Source organism: Notolepis coatsorum (genome assembly GCF_963971535.1).
Source record: "Notolepis coatsorum genome assembly, chromosome: 9".
Lineage (NCBI taxonomy): Eukaryota > Metazoa > Chordata > Actinopteri > Aulopiformes > Paralepididae > Notolepis > Notolepis coatsorum.
The window spans coordinates 62589841-62616689 of NC_140173.1; the positions used below are offsets into that span (position 1 = coordinate 62589841).

General features: G+C 42.2%; 1 protein-coding gene across 4 annotated transcripts in view; it reads right to left on the bottom strand.

Moving 5' to 3' along the window:
• The window catches only part of ubr2 (ubiquitin protein ligase E3 component n-recognin 2), a 168581-nt gene that overhangs the window by 117856 nt on the left and 23876 nt on the right, over positions 1–26849 (bottom strand). For all 4 annotated transcript variants that reach the window (XM_084321190.1, XM_084321188.1, XM_084321189.1 and 1 more), the window contains exons 2-5: positions 15058–15317; positions 10516–10594; positions 7998–8108; positions 114–244 (exon numbers count right to left, since the gene is read on the bottom strand). In XM_084321190.1, the coding sequence (XP_084177316.1) occupies positions 114–244; positions 7998–8108; positions 10516–10594; positions 15058–15317 (581 nt within the window). The remainder of the gene's footprint in view (positions 1–113; positions 245–7997; positions 8109–10515; positions 10595–15057; positions 15318–26849) is intronic.

Here is a 26849-nt window from a genome sequence, read left to right on the forward strand (position 1 = left end):
TGTGTGTGACTGTGTGTGACTGTGTGTGGCTGTGTGATTGTGACTGTGTGTGACTGTGTGTGACTGTGTGTGACTGTGTGTGGCTGTGTGATTGTGACTGTGTGTGTACGTACGGGGGCTCCAGACCCGGTGGCAGCTCGTCCTCCTTCTCCCAGGTCAACATGTCCACCGCGTATCTCAGGATGATGGAGAAGACGTTGTAGCAGCGGGAGATCATGTGTGCCGACAGGTGAGCCAGAGGGTCCTGGACACACATCAACACGACCAGATTCAAGTTTCTTTTACAGAAATACAGAATACTTTGCATGAAATGCTTCTTTCTGTACCACTGAAGGTACCAACATGACAGAATGTTTTATTCACATTAACACTTTGAGTGCCGGGACACGTCTTTTCACGTCTTTGCTGGCCATGCTAAAGTTGCCGGGGGACGCTGTACAGCGTCCTTATATCAATATTTCAAAAATCTGCGATCGGATTCATTTTCCCCCTCCGCTGGCCTGAGATCCACCAGCAGGACCCACTGAGCTCTCTGGCGGTTCAGGAGCGCCATCTGGTGGCCGATCGGCGCAATCGCCAAACAGGATGTTGAATAGAGGTTGTCATGACGACCGTAGTACTTCCGGGCGCTCGCTATAGTTCATGTGACTCTGGCTCGTCACGCTACACGGTGATCGATTGGCAATAACTCGATAAACAACATGATTTGGACGTATATACCATTATACAAGCTGGAGATGGGCCGGGTAAAAATATATCCCATAATAGGAAAATGTATAATCCACGCTCATCGCCCAACGGCGCGAGGAAGATACGGTAAGATTCAGCGTTATTTTTCAATGTCTTCTATACTAACTGATCTGATGAACATATGACCCACATTAGATGAATGGTATAACGCTGCCCACGGAATTATAAATGCCCCCTCGGCCATCCGGTCAACATCAGTGTAGTGTAGTAACTTCTAGAACCATGTCCAGTTGGAATTTTTTATATCGCGCCGATTGCCATCAAACTGTATTTCATCATCAATATAATGCATTTGGGGCTATATATCACGTTCTGGAGAAAGCTGCAGAAAGAGATGGAAACATACTTATACATTAGACCATACTTTACTATGAATATGTGAATGAAAAAGTTTAACGTTGCTACACAATGAACAATACATATAGGACTTTGAATGGGCCCTAATAATGGCAATGTAGCAATAGAATTTAAAAAGTTATAGCCCTGCAAAGAAGGGGACTTTCTCCATAGACAAATAGCGCTGGCAATCTATGGTATATCATGAATTTAACCTTAGGCAGCCAAAGTGTTAAGAACTGAGGACAGTGTTGACTTCTTCAGTGGAGGAGGTAGGATGGCCTAGAGAGGTAAAGAGACCGACCAGTAAGATAAACAACAAGGTTGCCGGTTCGAACCCTGGCAATGAAAGGAGGGTGTATTCCATCTGTGAGCTGGGGATTAAAAAGCGCTAACCTCCTTGAAGGAATGCATATGCATGGGACTGTGTGTATGTGTAACTAGGAGGGATATGAGGACTGTGTGTAACTAGGAGGGATATGAGACCTGTGTGTGACTAGGAGGGATATGAGGACTGTGTGTAACTAGGAGGGATATGATGACTGTGTGTATGTGTAACTAGGAGGGATATGAGACGTGTGTGTAACTAGGAGGGATATGATGACTGTGTGTATGTGTAACTAGGAGGGATATGAGGACTGTGTGTAACTAGGAGGGATACGAGGACTGTGTGTAACTAGGAGGGATATGAGGACTGTGTGTAACTAGGAGGGATATGAGGACTGTGTGTAACTAGGAGGGATATGAGGACTGTGTGTAACTAGGAGGGATATGAGGACTGTGTGTAACTAGGAGGGATATGATGACTGTGTGTAACTAGGAGGGATATGATGACTGTGTGTATGTGTAACTAGGAGGGATATGAGACCTGTGTGTGACTAGGAGGGATATGAGAAGTGTGTGTGTGTAACTAGGAGGGATATGAGGTGTGTGTGCGTGTAACTAGGAGGGATATGAGGTGTGTGTGTAACTAGGAGGAATATGAGGTGTGTGTGTGTGTAACTAGGAGGGATATGAGGACTGTGTGTAACTAGGAGGGATATGAGGTGTGTGTGTAACTAGGAGGGATATGAGGACTGTGTGTAACTAGGAGGGATATGATGACTGTGTGTATGCGTTAAGTATTATAGTATACTATTACTAGTATTATGAAAGATAACAGAACAGTGACAAGTACTAGTATTATAAAAGATAAGACCAGAACAGTGACAAGTACTAGTATTATAAAAGATAAGACCAGAACAGTGACAAGTACTAGTATTATAAAAGATAAGACCAGAACAGTGACAAGTACTAGTATTATAAAAGATAAGACCAGAACAGTGACAAGTACTAGTATTATAAAAGCTTAACATTGAAAATAGATTGTCTTTTAATACACTTGTGCTGTTCAAGTTGGTCATGAGCAGTATAACTTGTGTGTTTATACATAAACAGATTGTTTATAGTAATACTGTGCATGATCATTACACTAGAGGTTCCAGTAATGGGCAGCTTGAATTACCAGGTCCAAAAACCAACGCTTTAAGGAGATATTTTATTTTTAGATAATTAACTCTTTGGAAATAACCTGCCTCAAAACCTCTGCTGCATTTACAGTAGATTAAAAATTTAAAATAATCTTAAATTGTATTTAACACTGTAAAGTATTTTGTTTTCTTGTTTTCCGTTTCTTTGTGTAATGTAATTTTAGCAATCTTAATTGTTAGTTTCATTATGCATTGTGTGTCGAGTACTGACTTAAAGGGGCTATGTACTGCTATTCCTAGCACTATTTGGGCAACTTTACACAATTCCTGTTAGTCTATTGAAGACATTTGTAAGGTTTTTTTCAAAAAAATGCATTGTTTTATATTTCTAATCAAGTACTCAAAACCATCATTTTTCAGCCTCAAGAAATCAGGCTGTCATGGCCTGGCTCCGCCCATAAGCACTTTGAGTGACAGTGCCACACAGTCTGCACTGGTAGAGGGGGAAGAGAGAGAGAGAGCGAGAGCGAGAGCAAGAGCGAGAGCAAGAGCGAGAGCGAGAAAAAAAAAAAAGACAGGCCGTTATTGATAAGGCCCCCTCTCTCCCTCTCTTCCTTTCTCTCCCTCTCGTGATGAGTCCGCGCGGCAGAGAGAGAGAGAGAGAGAGAGGGAGGGAGGGGGTGGGAGAGAGAGAGAGAGAGAGAGAGAGAGAGAGAGAGAGAGAGAGAGAGAGAGAGAGAGAAAAAAAAAGACAGGCCGTTATTGACAAGGCCCCCTCTCTCCCTCCCTCCCTCCCTCTCTCTTCCTTTCTCTCCCTCTCGGCTCTCGGTGATGAGAGTCCGCGGCAGCTTGTGGTTTTTTTTTCTTCTTTCAATCTCCCGTTTGCGGGTGTGTGGCGCGCGGCCGGCAGGTACCCCCTCTCTCTCCCCATGCAGAGTATGAGGAAATGGTTTCGCTGTGTACAGTCAGTCTAGGTAGAATGTGGGCGGGCATTAGCTACAACCACAGAGCCAATCACATCACTGTCTGCTACCCAGCGGCCGTATGACGTATATCGGCCGTTCAAATCAAAATGGCCTGATTTACTGGAGGAGGAAAGGGGCTGAGCTGAATCACAGCAATCCGCCAATATGGTATTTAGACACTAAAACACATTGATACGAACTCCTATTACTATAATACAATGCTAGAGACTGAAAAATGACATTTATAGTACATGTCACCTTTAATAATTTTGTTTTGCAATAATTGTTTTTGTATGTTTTTTTGTGGACCCCAGGAAGACTAGCTGGTTGCTATGGCACCAGCTAATGGGGATCCGTAATAAAATAAAATAAAATCCAACAGTGACAAGTACTAGTATTGTGAAAGATAACAGCAGGTGTATAGCGCTTTCACATGCTATAAAGTGCATGTCAGCTGTCAGCTGGCTGCTGTCACTTTCGAGTAGTAACGTTAACGTCTCTGCACTCTGTTGGATGTATGTAATTTATGTTGGGAAGTAAAAGGAAAGACTCGACTACAGTCTCCCGTTTCATCCTTTCTTGCGTTCCCACATTGGTGACCCTGACGTGATAAGTGAGTCACCACACTACCATGTTGTGTGGGTTGACCTGTATATATCCAATGATGTTTCATGTCCGTGTTCTAAGTCTGCAGTTATAATAATGGCTTTCATTGAACCTGCCAAGACGATCGAATCAAGAAAAATTCTTTTGGATTCCAAGATTATGTTTTGACGTGTGATAAGCTGCCCAACTGAACTGATCGCATCCAAGTAGATGGAAAAGGCCAAGATTTTAAAATAATTTACCACAAATGATCTCAAGCCCCACCATTTTTTCTTGATCCTCCAATCATAACTGTTGCTTCACTCAGACAAACGTCTCAAAATCAAGAAAAGAGGGCGGGGGTGAAAAATCCATACAGCAATATTGCAAGATTTTGAATGTTGATATTATATTAACTCATTGGACGCCAGAGGTCGCTGTGGGTGTATGGCCGTTTGTGCCAGCGCTGTAATGAAATGGGGGTACATGCCGGTGTTTGTAGTGTTGAAACTATATTAAATATTATAGCTATGGATCTAATGATATAGTAGTCGATTGTCATTGAGTTTCTTCCGGTCAAGTAGCAAAAAACAGATAATTTTTTCATCAATACATTCCCGTTTTATACCGTGGTGAATATGAGTATAGTTTTACGGTAATTCTGTGTAATCCCAGGAAACGCTGCTAAACAGCGTTTAAGTGCAATTCACTAAACATGTTACCATTCTTCGCTTGGATCAACAATCAATCTGAAATCAACGCTAGATTATCGGTATTATGTTTCATCATGCATGCATGAAAGGGGGGGGGGGCGCCCCTCCGTGCTTTGATCGCTACCAACGGGATACGTTACACACACCACAGACGCACGCTCCGATCGCGGGGAAAGAATTATCGGATCAACGCAAGATTGATAACATATAGTCCGACTGCTTACCTTGTCTATGATGTACTGCAAAAAGAATAATCCAATTATCTGATCGCCATTCCAAATACTGATCGCGATCGTGTTTCCAACGTTATCCAGCATTGAACAGGAACCCAGGGGGGCGGACCCTCGTCGATGCATGAGTTATAAGCGCTTGTCTTGCCAGAGTATTTAGACCCCGCCCGCACGCCACAGCTCGGCCCAGACAACAAGCCACATCGTTTCAAATAGAGTGCAATAGCGGCCGCAAGGCGAGTACCGTACTTTTCGGACTATAAGCCGCGGCTTTTTTCCCCATTTTTCGACCCTGCGGCTTATATAACGGTGCGGCTTATATGTGAACAAAACCCGAAAATCGAAATATTGCTTCTTTTACTGCATTGAAATGTTATTTATCTGTTCCCTTATTTGCTAAACTTAATACTATATATATATATTGTAAATGAGTTAATTCTTGTTATTTGTCCGACAGTATTGTGTCCCAATGGGAGTCATTCTCTGTAGAGGTGGGAGTCATTCTCTGTAGAGGTGGGAACTTAAAGCTCAATATAAGAACGGCCATGCACCACCACCCACAGAATCGAGAAAGAGCAATCAATCTGTCAATCCTTTCCGTGTCCGGGCCGGGTGAGGTTTCCCGTGTTGAGTCAAATTAAGCCGTAGGCTCCACTCCTTACATATGGTAATTAAACTTTAAAACACATGCGGCTTATATTCCAGTGCGGCTTATATATGTACACATCATTCAATTTAGCTGCTGCGGCTTATAGTCAGGTGTGGCTTATAGTGCGAAAAGTACGGTATACTCGTTGGCAGAATTAGATTGGCGGGCTATAACGAGTTGACTCGTTGTTGGCGGCCATTGAGTTAATACAGTCAAGCCAAGTATTGATATTGAATATATAGATTTTTTTGGGGAGGGGGGCCTGATGACCCAATTTTATTGCAATACAAATGATTGGAATGAGGTATACAGGCTGAAAACTATTATTAGATAAAAAAAAAATTTTTAATTGCAGATGGTAACAAAGTTTTCTGTTGGGGAACATAATTAATAGTTAATAATAATAAAGTTGTGGTCAGTGTGTGTTAAAGAGACACTATGCAGTTTGTTGTACATTGTTTCATGTACAAAAGTTTGTGATGTAAATTCTGTGACTAAATACATAATTCCTGCTTTTTGCCTTTTTATGCCCATTTTATTTTCTTCAGTTACAGATATCGTGATGCATCATAGATGAAATCTCTTGCAATATATCCATTATCACAGATATGGTGTAATTCACAATATTATCGTTATCGAGGGCCAGATATCAGTATTGTATGGTGAGTTACTGGTATCGTCCCACTGGGGGACAGGGCCAGATATCAGTATTGTATGGTGAGTTACTGGTATCGTCCCACTGGGGGACAGGGCCAGATATCAGTATTGTATAGTGAGTTACTGGTATCGTCCCACTGGGGGACAGGGCCAGATATCAGTATTGTATGGTGAGTTACTGGTATCGTCCCACTGGGGGACAGGGCCAGATATCAGTATTGTATGGTGAGTTACTGGTATCGTCCCACTGGGGGACAGGGCCAGATATCAGTATTGTATGGTGAGTTACTGGTATCATCCCACTGGGGGACAGGGCCAGATATCAGTATTGTATGGTGAGTTACTGGTATCGTCCCACTGGGGGACAGGGCCAGATATCAGTATTGTATGGTGAGTTACTGGTATCGTCCCACTGGGGGACAGGGCCAGATATCAGTATTGTATGGTGAGTTACTGGTATCGTCCCACTGGGGGACAGGGCCAGATATCAGTATTGTATGGTGAGTTACTGGTATCGTCCCACTGGGGGACAGGGCCAGATATCAGTATTGTATGGTGAGTTACTGGTAACATCCCACTGGGGGACAGGGCCAGATATCAGTATTGTATGGTGTTACTGGTAACATCCCACTGGGGGACAGGGCCAGATATCAGTATTGTATGGTGAGTTACTGGTAACATCACACTGGGGGACAGGGCCAGATATCAGTATTGTATGGTGAGTTACTGGTAACATCCCACTGGGGAACAGGGACAAATATCAGTATTGTATGGCGTTACTGGTAACATCCCACTGGGGGACAGGGCCAGATATCAGTATTGTATGGTGAGTTACTGGTAACATCCCACTGGGGAACAGGGACAAAACAATAGTCACTGATGGGAATTGTAGATGAAGAAATATTATAAAAAAAAAATTAAACATGGGATAAATAGCCTAAATAAATAAACTAACAAAGTTATATGACTAACAGAAACATGGCATCGAGGTGCGTGCACTGAGCGTTAATACCATGTAGCCCGAGTACAAACACTAGATATCTGTCAACACTGAACCTGTGTGACCATTGTATGGAAGGTTTATGAACTATGACCCGCTTTGTGCGGGAACACGTCTCTTGATGTCTCGATTCAATAAAAAATATATACATCTTCAATCAAAACCGGTTGATGAGTTATGGTGGTTTTGTGGTTAGAACTCACCCTTGTGTAGGTTAATGGCAGCCATGTTGATTATCGGGTTAATGTGTATCTTGGTCAAATACTTCTATGCTCCAAGTTATGTGCAGATTGGTCAAAAACAAACAAGCCGTCGGGGGAAACCGTGGTCCTCGATGTTAATTAGTAGAACAAGAAGATCAGGTGTTTTGTGGATTTTACTTGTGTAGAAGTTATAGGCTTTCAAAACTTAACAAGGTTTTCACATTTAATAAAAGGCACTTCTGTTGGGGTCCTGTGAAACATTCACACACCAACACCTGCCACTGTGGAAAACATCATCATGTACCGTCTCACAAGTTCTAGTAGTAGTAAGCTATAGTCTTTCTGGACCCACCTACACTAGCTGCTGGTCACAGCTAAGAACATCCCTGAGTATTACTAGGTGCTGGGATGCAACAGAACAGAGTAGAGAGAGGACTCACCTCCTGAGAGGAGTCACTGATGTTGGGTTCGTGTTTCTGACAGTAAGGACCCTTCTTCCAGGCCTCCATGTCTCCACAGTCACAGAAACCCCCTCCCCCTGAGGTCGTCATCTAGAACACAGACAGAGAGAGAACAGATCAAGCACGACTCCTCCCACACTCTCTCTCCCCGACTTGTGCACATGTGTGGTGGGTGAACATCCACAGTGTCACCTGCTACCGACAGTGGCTTTACACAATGACCCCAGTGCTCCACTTTTACTGCTAACAATTGGACACACACACACAAAACACACACACACACACACCTGATGTCATTTGCACAAGCGCAATGCCACTTACAAGCCCAATTCTGCCTCATAGCTGGTGAACCCAAATGACCTGCACATGACATTTCTGTTAGTCTTCGGGAGAGTGTGCCAGTCTTTGGCATGTGGGTTCCAGAAATCAAGGCATCCTTCTTTGTTCAGAATCTTTTATGATTTTCAGCCGATTCTCAGCATAAATGTAATTACGGTAACTAAGGATGCATAATATATCGTTTACCTTTTGCCTCCGATTTGAAAGTGTGTGTGTGAGTGAACCGGGAAGCAGACAGCAAATGGTAGAAACGGGGTCTTGAAACCAAAACGTCTGAATCCACAACACGCAGGCAAAAGGGTAAAACCTATTTCTAACACAGAACCATCTGCGTTACCTGTGACCCGGTTCCAGAGCGTAGTAATACATCGGCTTTTGCCGAGAAACAAAATAGTACCAAGTAATCAGAATCCCAAGTGCTGGAGGATGATGATTTTGCGTTGGAAATAGGAACCCTTTTGCCTGCATGTTGAGGTGTGGACTAAATCCTTTTGCCTGCATGTTGAGGTGTGGACTAATATAAATCCTTTTGCCTGCATGTTGAGGTGTGGACTAATATAAATCCTTTTGCCTGCATGTTGAGGTGTGGACTAAATCCTTTTGCCTGCATGTTGAGGTGTGGACTAATATAAATCCTTTTGCCTGCATGTTGAGGTGTGGACTAAATCCTTTTGCCTGCATGTTGAGGTGTGGACTAAATCCCTTTGCCTGCATGTTGAGGTGTGGACTAAATCCTTTTGCCTGCATGTTGAGGTGTGGACTAAATCCTTTTGCCTGCATGTTGAGGTGTGGACTAAATCCTTTTGCCTGCATGTTGAGGTGTGGACTAAATCCTTTTGCCTGCATGTTGAGGTGTGGACTAAATCCTTTTGCCTGCATGTTGAGGTGTGGATTAAGACCCTGTTTGCCTGCATGTTGAGGTGTGGATTAAGACCCTGTTTGCCTGCATGTTGAGGTGTGGATTAAGACTAGGGATGGGTACCGAATTCGGTACTTTTGAGGTACCGAACCGAAACACGTCGGTACTACCGAGTATCAAATCAAGTGAGATACCAAAAAAAAAAAAAAAAAAAAAAAAAAATTAACTTTTTTTTTCTTTCATGTCAACGTTCACACGCACAATATATGCTTACCTAGGATTTGACTTGATTCAACAACAAAGCAGTCGGAGCAATGACAAGCCGAAAACTGTCGAAATTGTAGTTATTTGAAGTTTGGATTTTTTTTTTTTTTTTTTTTTTTTTTTTTTACAACTGAGGTAGGTAAATTAAATTTCTTGAGACTAAAGTACAGAAAAAAAGGTACCGTTGGGTACCGGTATCGATTCACAGGTACCGGTATCGGTTCAAATGTGAAAGGTACCCATCCCTAATTAAGACCCCGTTTGCCTGCATGTTGAGGTGTGGATTAAGACCCTGTTTGCTTTCTGGTTTGCTCGGAACCCGGACAGAACTGGGATCACGGGACTCGGTAAGTAAGACAATAGCTTTGCATCCACTACATTACTGGATGGCATTTCATACAACCTAGTGTCCAAAAACCCAAACTATCACTTTAAAAATATTTTCACTTTTATCGTCTCATGAATTAACGGTCTCCCACCGCAGATCAACATTTATTAATCCATAATATGGATCTTCATCAGGACTTAAACCCTGCCCTCTTTTCTTGATCTTCCACTCACAACTGCCGTTTCCCCTGAGACGAACTTTGTAACAGTTGCGATTGGAGGATGGAGAAAAGAGGGGGGGGGGGGTTGAGCTCCATCCCCCCCAGGTTTGTAGAGGATGACGAGCTGCCGGCTAGAGGACAGCCTCCTAGAGTGAGATTAACCCTGATCCCCTCTGGAATGCAGCAGCTACACACACTATACACACACACACAAATGACAAACACACACACATATGATACATACACACACAAACAAATGATAATCGGTCGAAAGGAGCCGTAGTTGACTGGCCAACCTCTATTGTTTGGGCCTGTAGGACTTGATGATGATCTCAAGGCTGCCACTATGAAGGTTGACCCTCACAGCCGTGTGTGTGTGTGTGTGTGCGTGTGTGCGTGTGTGCGTGTGTGCGTGTGTGCGTGTGTGCGTGTGTGCGTGTGTGCGTGCGTGCGTGCGTGCGTGCGTGCGTGCGTGCGTGTCTCTCACTCTGTAACGGTGCTCTCTGTGAACGCTGCCCTGGAAACACTCCATACAGAGAACGCAGGTCGGGTCTGCAGCACATTCTCTGAGAACAAGATGAGAGAAACATGTTAGAGGCTGCAGGTCATTCTTTTACCTGGTGTGCGAGTGTTTTATCTTAGTGTTCTCAGTCTTATCTTAGTTTACGACAAACATGTCGGTGCGATTACATGGGACACATGGACGTTTTTCATCTGTATTAATAAATATGATGATGATGACCAAATGTAACTTCATCAGCAGCAAACTCTCTTGCTTGAAAACCAACACAAAAAATGTCAAGCAATGTAAATTGCTTGAAAATAACAGCAAGCTTGCAGGCTAACAATCACTGCAAGCTAATTACAACGGTTCCATCACTTGTGTGTACTGTACAATAACTACAATATGTGCACTGGGTAGTTCTGTGTGTCAGACAGACTGACAGAGCTTGTCGACACCGTGGGATTAGAGGGAGGAAGTGACCCAGAGAGGAGTCATGTTTCCAGGCGTGCTGGTCGCTCCTTAAGGTGTTAGGTGTGACTTACAGCTTGACCCAATACACACCCACAGTCACCAGGAGAGTCATCATACCTCTAGTTTAGAAAAGGAAAGGGAGGCTCAGACTGAAATCATTTAATGATGCTGTAAGTGGTATTTATTTTGTGAAGTGTTAAATAGCTCTACATTCTGACAGCCATCACTGATATAATAAATCAATAATAAAATGAGTCTCTCGATTCCTCCGCTCTGCAGTAAACAGAACATATGTGACCCGCCGTGACCAAACCCGATTTGATCCGCAAAGGGGGAGGTGCTCTGAAATGAACTTAATGTCTTGCTGTCCAGAAAATCCCCAAAATCGAAATCTTGATTTTTTTTACATATTTGAATTGTCATTAATCTGTTCCATTATTTGCCCTTAGTTGCAAACTTAAATACAACTTGTAAATGAGGTAATTATTGCTATAATAGTTCCACAAATGTTCTTTCAATTGACGATAAAAAACTACACGAGCGGGCTTGGGCCTGTCCACAGGGGGCTTAATAGGTGTACTTATAGGTGTTAACACACAGACGTCATTAGCTCTCCTTTCTCAGAGAGAGAATAACACACTATTAATACACTATCTTAATGTTATAAGTTATAAGCAACATAACGCAGTGTCTAAAAAAAAGATTAAAAAAATAGGCCTAAAACGCGTGTTTTAACTTAATTAAAAACCATTAAAACACAGTTCGAATTTTATGAGCGAACGAATTTCGTTAGGGTGCATTTTTTCCAACCTAATGGCTAAAAGTAAATTAATTTAATACGGAAACGGAGTGATAAAAAATGGCTTTTTCATCGGAGCGAGAGATTATTATTATTGTGGGGGCCCTGATGTAAACTATTTTCTGCGCTGGCATTCAGCACGGAATCTGTTAATACAGTTAAAAGTAAGTTGTTGTTGTTGTTGTGTCTTTCACTACCACACTACATGTATTTACATCTAAATACATCTAAATGCTTAACTGTTACTGCACCGTGTATCCCTCCTGTCTGGACGTTATGAATGTGAATGTGCGCAGCACCGTGTATAGGCAGGGGAGATGAGATGAGGCGCGCGTTAACCCTTTCACTGCCACACTACAGAAGCGCTTAGTAATGCTTCGCCTCAACTCCGTTTCTGGTCGAACTAGTGAGCGAATCTTTAATATTTTTTTTGATTCATATTCAGAGGTAATTCGTCGAGATATTTCTAATTGGTATTTATCAAAAATAAATATTAGAAATATGGTCAAACAACATTTCGAACCGCTGAGCGCTTCGTAACGTTCGCCTCAACGCCGTTTCTGGTCGAACTAATGAGCGAATCTTTAATATTTCTTTTGATTCGTATTCAGGGGTAATTCGTCGAGATATTTCTAATTGGTATTTATCAAAAATAAATATTAGAAATATGGTCAAAAACAACATGTATCCGTTTCTTTTGAACCGCACTCGCAGTGTACCACTTGGTAAAGTTTCGCCTCAACTCCGTTTCTGGTCGAACTAGTGAGCGAATCTTTAATATTTTTTTTGATTCATATTCAGAGGTAATTCGTCGAGATATTTCTAATTGGTATTTATCAAAAATAAATATTAGAAATATGGTCAAAACAAACATGTATCCGTCTTTTTCGATGAAAAAACATTTTTTTTCAATAAAAACTGACGTGGTATCAAACAAACACTAATTTAAGTGGTTAAAATTCGAAAATATGTGTAATTTTTTACAGATATCTTGAGAATAGGCTATGAATGTTAAACATGGGTAAAAATTTTTTTTAAAAATAGTAAACAGTTAAAATTATATGGCTTTAAACATGATGTATCTTTTCCTCTCCCTTAAGCCCAGTGAGCTCGCTCATCGTTAGGACAGCACAAGGGTTAACCTTTCACTACCACACTACAGAAGGTTAACCTTTCACTACCACACTACAGAAGGTTAACCTTTCACTACCACACTACAGAAGGTTAACCTTTCACTACCACACTACAGAAGGTTAACCTTTCACTACCACACTACAGAAGGTTAACCTTTCACTACCACACTACAGAAGGTTAACCTTTCACTACCACACTACAGAAGGTTAACCTTTCACTACCACACTACAGAAGGTTAACCCTTTCACTACCACACCACAGAAGGTTAACCTTTCACTACCACACTACAGAAGGTTAACCTTTCACTACCACACTACAGAAGGTTAACCTTTCACTACCACACTACAGAAGGTTAACCCTTTCACTACCACACTACAGAAGGTTAACCTTTCACTACCACACTACAGAAGGTTAACCTTTCACTACCACACTACAGAAGGTTAACCTTTCACTACCACACTACAGAAGGTTAACCTTTCACTACCACACTACAGAAGGTTAACCCTTTCACTACCACACTACAGAAGGTTAACCTTTCACTACCACACTACAGAAGGTTAACCTGGTTGTTGTGTCTTTCACTACCACACTACATGTATTTACATCTAAATGCTTCTGGAGAGGCCATCAGAACATTGAACATTGACTTTAGCATGTCTATTTTTATCTTGTGTTATTTTAAATGCTAATAAAATCTTGAAACTTGATTAAGTTTCTTGTTTATTATCAGGGTCCCTTTCACTACCACTACCAGTCACCAGACTCATTGTAATAACAAAGAGCCTCAGACTGGAAAGCTGCCAGGTGTTAATTGCCCTAGAGAGAGGGGGGCCATGGATTACAATGACTTCTGGGTAGTGTTGTAGTTGTTTCACTATTGTCACTGAATAGCCTGCTTGTCTCTTGAAGGCTATTATCTCTGAATACGTTTTGTGATAATCACCATGAATCATAGGAAGTAGCTTGCAAAGTATCCCACCAAAATGTTCAAGTGATGGCTTATTTTGAAGGTATGAATCTGTACTTTCATAATATGTAAAAAAAAATAAAAATGAAGATCCCTCAACATGACCCTGAAGTCCATACCTGGTCACATATCTTTTCTGGTATCCCTTCCCACTTTAACCAATCAGGAGCGAGAACCCTATATATTTTTACTTATTTCAAGAAATCTTACCAAGACAAATGTTCTCTCCTGATTGGATGAAGTGGGAAAATGTATTTAGTGTTTACTGCAGAGCAGAGGGACTGATAGACCAAACATTCTATATCAGTGATGGCTGTCGTAGTGTAGAGCTCTTATCTTAACATGTAGACCACTTGTGAGCTAGCACATTTCCCTTCGTTGGTCTGGAATATACAGTATTTTTAGTTGACTCCTACTATTCTGGTTGGATCAACTATTGGCGTGTCATCGTGTACATCTTACAGAATGAATGTAAAACGGGGCGACAGTGGCTCAGGAGGTAGAGCAGACATCCAGAGGTTCCCGGTTCGATTCACGCTCCTCCCAGCAGTGCGTCAAAGTGTCCTTGAGCAGCAAGAGACTTAACCCCCTAACTGCTCCTGATGAGCAGGTCGGCACCTTGCATGGTCGCCTCCGCCGTCGGTGTGTGAATGTGTGAGTGAGTGGGTGAATGTGAGGAACAAGTTGTAAAGCGATTTGGATAAAAGTAGTTGTTTCGGGGCAGAGATTCGATTTTAATTTGAAGCTTAGAAAAAAATAATGTTGTGGGACTTGTACAGCACTTTGTTCAACTTTGTCAGTGCTGTAAAGTTTAAACCTTTTTAAAACTTAAATAAACTAAACACTTTGCTTCCATGAAATATTGTAAGCAGTCATTTGAGGCTTTATAAAAACAGCACAATGAACACAAATCTGTCAGTGCCGAGTCCGACCTCATCTTAAATAACAAACAGCATTGCTTGTTGTAGTTAACAAAGAGAGGCAGAGTTGATCGTGCAATTTCTTTTTTAAATTTAAATTTTTTACATAATCGATTTTTTTTTTCATATTCGAATCCCATGCTCATCGAACGAAGCTTCGAAGCTTCAAAGTATTTAAGACAGCCCTAATAAATGCACCATTTACCATTCATGTACAAACGCAAACCACCAACCTGCAGGAGTAGGTGGGCTCGCCCACTTTGAAGACGTGCCCACAGAGCTGCGAGGGCTGGTTGTTCTGCTCCAGCTTGGCCAGGCCCACGGAGGGCTCCTCCCCACACAGGTACCACTCCAGGGGGGCCTGCAGCAGCAGCTGCACCAGCAGGTCCTCTCTCTGGGGGTTGAGGTTGGGCCCCAGGCAGTAGATCTTGGGCACGTAAACAGCCAGGTGCTGGTACACCTCCTTGGGGAGGTCCGTCACCTGGAGCCATTTCTGGATGGATGGGAGGAGGAAGAGAGAGACGAGGCAGCTCTTTAATGTCCTGATCTGGACCTGGTTGCCCATGATGACGACGCCGATAGCATGTTGGTTAACTCAAATATAGGGTACTTGGGCATCGTTTGGATTTGGAACGATTCCGGTTCCGGTTTCCGATTCTCCATTTCGATTCCTGTTCTAAACGATTCTCGATTCAGATTCTTTGAGGTGCAGGTCAAAACAGGTCACAGCTTATTTCGCAGGAGTTTTTTTTTCTTTTTTTTTTGAAAAATCTAAAATTGTTGTCATACTATTCACATTGTCAGTTGACTTGATACAGTTCAATTTGGTTGCTGTACTGTAACTAGGGTATTAATTAACAAAGTAAAAACAAATTTCATTTACTAATTTAATTTGAAATTTACAAATTCCAGAACCGGAAGTTAGGAATCGGTTCCTATTAGAACCGGTTCTCGGTGCCCAACCCTAATACATACTGCCTCTCCAACACCAAACTCATTCCATAATCGCCCAACATAATCCTTTTTGGAACATAAATGAACCTTTATGTGCTTAGGTTTACAGTCCTGGGTTAATACAGATCAACTGAAGGGAGAGGGTCAGGGTTAGGGTCCATTCCCATTAGTGGTTAGGTGGATACATTGTAACGTTAGGGTTAATGTGTATTCCCATTAGTGGTTAGGTGGATACATTGTACAATGTTAGGGATGCTCGATATTGGCTTTTTTACAGATACCGATATACCGATATTGTCCAACTCTTAATTTCCGATACCGATATCAACCGATACCGATATATGCAGGGTCCCCCCCCAAAAAACGTTTCAGGTAATTAACATTACATATCTCTTGTCGTGGAATTAACACAACATTATGCATACTTTTGAGATTTTTTTTATCAGAATTAGTTCTTACTTGCTTGCCTGGGTAAATAAAGGTTAAATAAATGTAAAAAAAAATATTAAAACACAATACCGATAATTTCCGATATCACATTTTAATGCCAATATCGGTAGGCCGATAATATCGGACATCGTAGAGCCATATGAAATCCACGTTCACGGAATCGGGGACGGAATAGCAGCGCTTTGGGGAGATCTTTTATTTTAGCATTAACTCTTTGGAATGGCCTGCCTCGGAACCTCTGCTGCATTTACAGTAGATTCACTTTTAAAAAGAATCTTAAATTGTTTTTTAATTGTTTTTAACACTGTAAAGTAATTTTTTGTTTTTGTTTTACACTAATGTAATTTTAGCTATCTTAATTGTTACAGTAGGTTCATTATGCATTGTGTGTAGGCCTACTGACTTTTAATAATTTTGTTTTTGCAATAGTGATTGTTTTTGTATGTTTTTTTGTGTGTGGACCCCAGGAAGACTAGCTGGTTGCTATCGCACCAGCTAATGGGGATCCCTAATAAAAATCAAATCAAATCAAATAGCGGAATTGACCAATACAAGGAATAAACTGTAAAACGTGGAATATTGCAGAATTTGCCCTAATCTGGACTGAAATTCCATGTTCGGGAGAAGATGGAACGTTGTGCAAAGCAAACATGACCGGGGACGCTACAGCGTGTTACACACAACACACTAGTGTTGTCAAAAATATCGAAGTATCGATACATATCGATACTGAATATTTAAAACGGCTTCGATACTCATTTCCCGAAATACAGATACTTTCTGCAGTATCGGTACAAGCTGGCGAGTGTTCTACAGCAAGTTGTTGACACGCTCTTCAGAGCGTGCTTGCCCCTCCGCCTGCTCCAGCCCTCCCCCTCACAGAGTCACAGAGCCGTCTTCAGTTTGTAAACAAACATTTTAGCTGAAGATGGCAAATGCAGAGCGTCCGCAACTTGTGCTTGTGGATAAAGAAAACAGCAGAAGTGCTGTTTGGAGGTACTTCGGGTTTGAAGTAAACAACGAAGGACAAGCTAAAAATGCCCCAATGCTATTTGCAAGCGGTGTTACAGAGCAGTGCCAGCGCGGATCTCCATAAAGAAATGAAAGAGGTTCGTGACAGCTGCTCTTTCAACGTCACTGTGACTGAAGCATTAAACCATTAACTCTAGTTTAATACATGATACGTTGTCTACTGATGGCGCATAATATCAACAGCTGATTCGTTGTAACGTTACAGCTATCAGCTAACGTTAGCTACTGCTAGCCGTTAGCTCCGTTGCCCACCTTTATAATTACTGCATGGAAACGGAGTAACGTTAACGTTTAAACGTTATGTCGAGGTCATACAATACTACAGTCGACATAAGGTTAACGTTACCCCGTTTCCATCAAGTGTTTAAATAGCAGCAATCTTGTTGAAAATGTAACGTTACTAAAATGCTCCGAGCATTCTCTCTCTCTCTCTCTCTCTCGTTATCTTTAAATACAAATCGAAACTGGGTGGCTACGTGGCGTAGTGGGCAAGGCGCTCGCCACGAAATCTGGAGACGCTGGGCTTGCCTGTTCGAGCCCAGCTCTCCACATTTGCTTTCAGTTTAGCTGGTCGTCCGTACTAATACACATTGGCCGTATTAGGGGGTGGGAAACTGATGGGTGGGGATCGGGCGTTGTGGACAGCGACTCCTACAGGTCGGTTGGTGCGCCTGCGCAGTAGAATCAGGAAGTGTCGGGGGCAGCGTGAGCCTCCCACGCGTTACTCCTCGCCACTGAGAGATCGAGCTGCGCAGGTGAAAAGATGCGACTGCCGTTACCTCAAGTACCGGAGGGGACTTGTGCTATGTATGACTTAGTTCACATTGCAGCCGGCTTGTGGGAGGCAAGAAACAGCGTTCGTGACAGGGGAGGGTTGAATTGGATGATACGAAAATTGGGATGGGAGAAAAATATAGAAAATGGGAGAAAAAGTGGATAAAAAAAATAAAAAATACAAATCGAAACTGTTACTAACTGTAATACAAACAGTTCAGTTTGTCAGGTACATGCAACACAGATTACAGTGTTTACATCTGTCTGCTTGAGAAAATACCATGTTCTGCATTTGCAATAAAAATTATTGAAGTGAGATGAACAGTTATTTTTAAATGTGTGATCTAAAGATAAACAAAGGGTTTTAAAAGTGTTATATTTATCTTCTCTTATAGTACCAGAGAGAAGCTGAGGAGAATCAACCAGCAACAAAAGCTAAATTTGTTTAAAAAAAAAAAAAAAAAATTATATATATATTTTTTTGGTATCGAAGTATCGATACTTTTCAAGGTATCATATCGAAGTCGAAATTCCAGTATCGTGACAACACTACAACACACCGCAATGTCCAAGCGTCTGGCTGCTTCTGCGTTAACGTCGCCAAAAAAGCACTAAGCCTAAATTCAGAGGAGAGCAGTATCCTAATGACTTTGCAAATTCTGTCAACATACAGGACCCGCAAAAACATGTGCGAAGATCACTTAGTCTCCAAAAGCCATGTCGAGGAACAAGGCAAAACCCGGATTTCATATGGGTAAGGCGACGTGTCCACACACAGCCAGCTTTTTATGAGTTGCCAGCTCCTTTCTGTCATTCATTTCTATGCTAAAGACGCAACAGGCGCGCTCCTTTTCCCAGCGCCGCGCCTCGCGTTTTAGCGCGCTCGGGGGCTAGCGTTTTTGGGCAGAGCGCTCCCAGAGCATAAAGTTGAAAATAGTTCAACTTTTGGAGAGGAGCGCCGCTCATCAGTCACTTTTTTCGACCGACCAATCAAAATCGAGCAAGTGGCGGAGCTGCGGGAGTCGTGAGATGCTCTGGAAACGCTCTGAGCATGCATATTTTTGATTTTCAAAGCGGTCCGCCTTGGAAAAAAAACGTTGTCTGTGGACATGTCGCGTTAGAGTGCATTCCCATTAGGTTAGGTTAGGTGGATAGTATACATTGTAACGTTTTGACAGCACATTATTTGAAGGACGTTTTTGTTACATTTGGACAGTAATGAACTAGTAGGCCTCGCCAGCCAGTACTGGTGTTGACTAGGGATGGGTATCGTTAGGATTTTATCGATACTACTACTCTTATCGATACTGCTTAATGGTTCGGTACTTTATCGATACTCTTATCGGTTCTTTTTGGTTCTTTTTTTGCAAGAAAAAAAGACAATTAATTAAGAACAGAATCAACATTGCTTTATTATTTATAAATACAACTTTATAAATAAGTATTATAAATAAATATAATTTCTTCAGCAACAGCAGCAGCAATGTTCTTTTATATAACTTTATAAATAAATATAATAAATGAATATAATTTCTTCAGCAACAGCAGCAACAATGTTTTAAATGTGTCTGACTCTGAATTATAGACTTTTTATAATAAACAACAAATGCAAAAGGCTAACAGAACTGTGACACTCGTTCACCCTATCCTCTGTCATCCTTCCTCTAGCTGCTAGGGTGAAAGGACTTTGGGTGGTGGAGGGAGGTAGAGGGAAGGATGTGTGGTGGCCCTGGGCTCACTGGCCTGGGACACATTGGTGGCTGACGCCTCAGCTTGACGATCTATAAAAAGTTTAGATTGTAGTATTTGTAGCTAAACAATTATTTTGTTTATTAGCCTATTTGTAATAATTCGTTATTAGCCTAGGAAACTCCGTATCTTGGCTTACCGGCGGCAGTGGACGTGGATGCAGATGGAACACTGCGCGCAAGGCAGTCGAATACGCGCATTTCTGCACACTAATATCATGTTTTGCCAACAGATGTTTTGATAAATTGCTCGTATTGCCACCCTTACTGGCAAATGTTTTGTTGCACTTGTGGCAACGTGCGTTGTATATCCATACTTTCTTTAGAACGCTTCGCTCTATCCGCCATCACGAGTCACGGTGCATGCAGACTCAGAGCTGTCTGTGTCTGTGTGCAGTGCGCTTCAGCACGGAGAACTTTCATTAAGGAGTACCCGTATGTAGCACTACTAGCGAGCGACTCACGAGGAGTGTGTGTAAAATGACTCGCTGTGGCTCGCTTCTCGTGCAGAGACAGAGAGAGGATAGATCGTTTGCAACTTTTAAATAATAATAATAATAATAATAATAATTTCTCTAGAGTATCGATAGCAGTACCGAGGACGTCGGAGCTTATAAATACTCCGGTATTTTCTAATATAGTACCGGTTCCCGTTTAAAACCGGGGTCCGGGGGGCATCCCTAGTGTTGACCTAGCACTCATCTGCCGGTCGATGTTGGGACTTGAATATTGATCGTGTGACTGATTAGGCTATACCATCTGAAATAGAAAAACAACAACACCCCTTGCAGCCAATCAGAATACAGTATTCTCCCAAGCCATATGTGACAGCATACTATGAATCCTACCATGGAAACAGCAGAGGAGCAGATTGTGGACTGAGACCATGGAATGTCACCGTCTATTATATATATGACAGTCATTCAGGACTAACGATTTGATCCTGAAGCACCAAAGAACAGCTGGGGTCATGAACCCTCTGGAGGGAATGATATACGTGTTCAACACTAATCCCCCCCAGTAACAGCTCTCTATAGGCCTGATGGTTTAGTCAGTTATCAGAATTCTGAGGCCCATTCAGAGTCTGTGTGGGAACACGTACGGTTTAAAACAGTAGGCTAGAAATTGTGAATTTTATATTTGATCGCCCTCTCGCCTAATTATCTACTTCAAATGATGCTGTCGACCGCTGGAGGAGGCCTTGTTCTTCGCACAATCCATGTCGGTCTTACTGGATATAGACGGGAAGGGCTAACATAAGTAATGGGACAGTGTTTCAGCCTGATGGAGCCCTGGTGGAGCCCTGGTGGAGCACTGGTGGAGCCCTGAAATATACTCTGCAGCCAGAGGAGGCCGGGTATCCAGTACGCGTCCATGCTTTCTACAACAGAGTTCGGCGATTTGCTAATCTGATTGGCCACTTGCCCATTTCCGCGTCGAACAGCCTGCAAAGCACCTGGCGTTCTATCGCCATGCTCTAAGACAAACTCTAACCTTAACCAACTTCGAAAGAGTGCCTAAGCTTAACCGTCGAAAGAATCTATCGCCATGCTCTAAGACAAACTCTAACCTTAACCAACTTCTAAAGAGCGCCTAAGCTTAACCAGTGTAGACACTTGCGGTCCCACATGTCACATGACCAGAAATGAATCGCCGAACTCCGTTGTAGAAAGCATACAAGCATCCAGTACGATGCGTCCAGGGTGGACTGTGCTGAAAGACACTGAGGAGTAGGAAACAGCCTTAGGCCATGTTTAGACTGAGAGAGTCTGAACAGAAACCGCAAAAGTAGTCTTGCGGTCTCACTTTTAATTTTGCGTTTAGACTAGTGTTTTGGGATGGAATTCTGCGTGCAGACGAGGCTGTAAAGACTCGAGACGACGGAGCCCCGCTGTCACACGATTGGCGCAGATGTCACATGACCAGAAACGTCAGTGGCCAATCAGATCGCCTCAGGTCGTTGAGACAACCAGACGTGCTGTGAAGACCCGCCCTACTCTGCCTCTGATAGTTGCGATAGCCGCAGGACAGATTCTTGTGTATTTAAAAGTACTGCCAATGTAGCCTTCAGGTGATCGCCATGGATAGAATCAGACATGCTTTGTTTACGCTTCTAGGCTACTGGCGTCTGGCGCATGCCTGTGATGTAAGCAGTACGCGACGAGAGCCTTGAGAACCCTTTCTTCATAGTTTTATGCGGTTTGACACTTTAGATGATAGCGCAAAGGTTTATCGTTTCTAGAAATTCCACCCAGGAAGGTGGTCTCACTTTTTTGCGGATTCTCCCCACAAAAACGCTGTTGCCGTATAAACAAAAAGGCACATCCGAAAAAATATTTTTGCGGATTCACCTGCTAGCGTTTCCGTCTAAACAGGGCCTTAGGTCGCTTTCACATATAGTTGGTGGACTCAGTGCGGGGGGGTGGGGTGAAGTTGCAACATTGTTGCATTCTTCATTTGGTTCGGTTTGCTTTCACACTGCAATTTGTCAAGTGCACCAAACTTTCTGAACAATGTCACGCGATCGAAAAGGGCGCTCGTCTATTGGAGATATAGAATCCCAAAAACAGGCTTCGGGGACAGCTCTACAGCGCACATACACACCACATTATTCTGCGAAGCAGCCCAGCGCACACACACACACATACACCACATTATTCTGCAAAGCAGCCCGGCCCAGCGCACACACACCACATTATTCTGCGAAGAAGCCCAGCCCAGCGCACACACATATACACACACACCACGTTATTCCCCGGAGCAGCCCAGCGCACACACATTATTCTCATATTGCTGAAATGCTGACCGTTTTTTTACTTTGATGTGACATTGGTCGATTGTTCGATTGAAGCTCATTGCCATCATTCTCTCGCTAAACAACTTGTACACCTCGTTGTTTTTGTGAGTAGCCACAAGCAGCTGTTTAATTAGCTCGTCTGACCATATTTCTATCAGGGTCAGGGCTTTTACCTCCTCATTCGCCCACGTCTGTCTACGAGACATGTTCCATGCGTGCTTGTTTTGCAGTGCAGGCCGCAGCGTTTGTTTTGTTTCCTTCTACCGTAATTTTCGGACTATAAGCAGCGCCTTTTTCCCCCATTTTTCGACCCTGCGGCTTATATAACGGTGCGGCTTATATGCGACTCGACGTGACCAAACCCGAAAATGTAAAAATCGAAATATTGCTTTTTTGACTGCATTGAAATGTTATTTACCTGTTCCCTTATTTGCTAAACTTAATACAACTTGTAAATGAGTTAATTCTTGTTATTTGTCCGACAGTATTGTGTCCCAATGCTGGTGGGAAGACTGTAATTAAACATTAAAACACATGCAGCTTATAGTCCAGTGCGGCTTATATATGTACACTAGGGCTGTCCCCGACTAAGGATTTGGATGGTCGACTAGGATTGGCCAAAATGTGCAGTTAGTCGACTATTGGTCGACTTTAAGAAAGAAAAAAAGTACAATGTTTTTTTTTAATTTTCTTTTCTTTTTTTAATCATTCCATTTGGGCTGTGGGGGGTGCTTAATGTCTGAAGGAGTCGACTGAAGGCTTCTTGTCCTCTGCAAAAGCATGCAATTGGTCCACTGATGGATACATCTTGATATTCGTCTAGTCTAGTGTGTTCATTAGATGGGTGAAATCCTCTTTCAGTGCCTCTGTGCCTGTTTTCGTAGGCAGTTAGCCTCTGGTATGCGTGCCATTAGCGTTAGCCACGCTTCTATGCCTCTTTTCTTTTGAAAAAAAATAATAATAATATTTTTTTTATTATATTCGACTAAGAGGTTGGCCAGTCGACTACGGCCCCTTTCGACCGATTAGTCGACTAATAGGGGTCAGCCCTAATGTACACATCATTCAATTTAGCTGCTGCGGCTTATATTCAGGTGCTTATAGTGCGAAAATTACGGTACTCAAGATGCAGTTTATCGGGTCACTTCCTATATTTGGTCTTGCGTTTGGTCCGATGATGAGCAGCATTCACACCACAAAAGTACGCACCAGGGTTAGGGCTGGGCGATATGACGATATTATATAAATATCGGGTACAGTTCATTAACGATACACTTTTTCAACGTATCGTGGATATCGTGATGTTTTGCCCAAGAGGATTGTGTCGCGTCAATCTGTCCACACGTTACTCGTTCATATCTCAGCCCGTGCTGAGATATGCCCATTCCGCGGTCTGTTAATAAAGTTTTCAATCAGACAGATGTATGGAAAGGCTTTTATTATAACATTCGTTGTAGTAAAATCATTATGCCTCATTTAGTCATCCTGTGGAGCACTGGTCTCCTACTCGACGGCCGCGGGGAGCTAACATTAGTAGCTTTGTTGATGTTCAGCACACAGGACATTCAGGAAGTCAAAAACGAATAGCGCTTGCCGATTGGTGCTAAGAACAGCAGGGCGGGTGCAAGCGCTGTGACGTAATTGGCAGACTCGACTGAATCAAAATTATTATGTTTCCGTCAGAATGAACGAATGAAAACTTTATTAAAAGGTTGCAGAATGGGTACAATATAGTACAGGAGGATGAAGACCAGAAAAAGACTTTCGGCTTTTTTACATAAGGGTCCTCCATTTTCAATTCATCAAAACATTTAGAGACATACATATATACAGTAGTTTCATAAAAATGCTAAAATGCTATTGATTGATTGATTGATTTAAAACTTTATTAACATATTGCAGAATGGTACAGTACAGCTCAATACATACAATTGTTAAGGGGATGCAGACCAGAGAAAGACTTTAGTCTTGTTTACATCAGGGTCCCCCATTTTCAATTCATCATATTTCATATCTAAATCATATAATATCTCATTGCTAAATATATGCAATATATAATCTAATAATCTAAATCTAATATATAATATAAAAATGCTAAATGCATGGGTATTTTATTTTGTCTTTAATGTTAGCTTGCAAACTCAAATACTGTCTTGGTAAGCCTCATAATGAATTGTTTGGGGTAAAAAAAACTGCTCTGGTGTGAATGCAACCTTAGAGACTCTGGGGACACAGAGGAGTAGGAAACAGCCATATAGAGACTCTGGGGACACAGGAGTAGGAAACAGCCTTACAGCGCACACACCAGCCACGCACGAAGGCGGGCGGGCGGGCGACCAGCGCTTCACTTTCAACCAGCTAATGTGTCTGTATCTTTCCCAATACAAATAAACCATATTACTATACTTTTTCAGGAGTACAGTCTAGTGTTGTCACGATACTGGAATTTCGACTTCGATACGATACCTTGAAAAGTATCGATACTTTCAATACCAAAAAAAAAAGATTATAATATTTTTTTTTTATTATTATAATATTTTTATTTTTATTTTTTTTAACAAATTTTGCTTTTGTTGCTGGTTGATTCTCCTCAGCTTCTCTCTGTTACTATACGAGAAGATAAATACACTTTTAAAACCCTTTGTTTATCTTTAGATCAGAGAGAGAGAGAGCGCGAGAGCGAGAGCGAGAGCGAGAGCAAGAGAGAGAGAGAGAGAGAGAGAGATCGATCGATCTCCGGAGCTATGCTCGGAGCATTTATTAACGTTACATTTTCAACAACATTGCTGCTAATTGGACACTTCATGGAGGCGGGGTAACGTTGTGTCGAGTTCATGTGTGTACTGGTGTAGGATGGGCTCCGGCTCCGCTAGACCTAACGTTGGAAACGGGGTAGTTGTGTCGAGTTCATGCGTGTACTAGTGTAGTGGGCTCGGCTTGACGTTACTCCGTTTCCATGAAGTAATAGGTGGCCAGCTAGCTAGCATTAAGCTAACGGAGGAACGACAGCTAACGTTAGCTAATAATAGCATTGTTTACAAACTGAAGACAGGGCTGCGCTGCCCGGCTGTGAGGGGGAGGAGGCTGCAGCAGCTTAATTTAGAAAATAAAGAAATATACTGGATTACTATTATGATTCTACCACTGCCAATACTACTGATACATCCCTATTGGCAAACATTGCACCCTGAATTTGGACATTTAATTTGCCTGGGCTTTGAGAAAAACAGTTCTAATGCCATTTTGTAACGCAAATAACGTTCTGATTAACACTTTGAGTGCCACGGACGAGTAATCTTTTTTTAATAGTGATTTCTTTTATTAGCGATTTCCATTCATATTTCATCAATCTAGCCTCACGTTAGTGCTGCAAACTCTCTGAGCTCCATTGGGAAAATACCGCCCCTATCGTCTCCCGGATGGTACTGCACCCCTTTGGAATGGATTGAATGAACCGCATGGGAAGAAAACAGTCCGGAATCCACATTTTACTTCTCAGGCAAGTAACCGGAGCCGATTGCAGTCTTTGTGGTCCCGGAGAACAGCGTGGAATAATGTGTTCGAGCACCCAGTGTTGGATAAATAAACACAATCGATATTTGGAATGGCGATCAGGAATTGGAATAATATTTTTGGAGAACATCTGATCTGAGGTAAGGAATCTATTTTACCAGTCTTAGGATAATCAGAGCTTTTTTCACAGAGATATCAATGTGGGCCCTATGTGTGTGTGCGATCAGGCAATAAGATAATAGATTTTTCAGCCCGCTTCTATAGCGTGCATAAGTACACATATACTATCGATAATCTAGCGTTTATTTGAAAACTATTCAGAAATAGGCAGAAAAATGACACCGTGTTTTGTGTATACAGTAAAGGGCGTTTATCACAGAATCTTCTGAAAGTTTCAAGAAACTAGCGTTTTTTCAAAATGGTATAACACGGAAATGAACCGATTAAAAAACAATCCGTTTCGACAATGTTGACTGCAAACAAGTCATTGATAAGCGACGGCCATATTAGACACAGCCATAATTTAAGATGTAGTTTATGCGTTCGCAAATATGAGAGCGCCATCATTGAAGTGGGTGGTGGCACTCAAGGGGGTAAATAGGACACGGAGGCTGGCACTCAAACTGTTAACAAAGGCATTCGTTTTGTGGCCTTAACGTTACCTAGATTTATCAATAGGAATAGTAATATACATGTCATACCTGAATATGTACATTTACCATACACGGAAAGCACGCACAGTGGTTATAACGCAAAT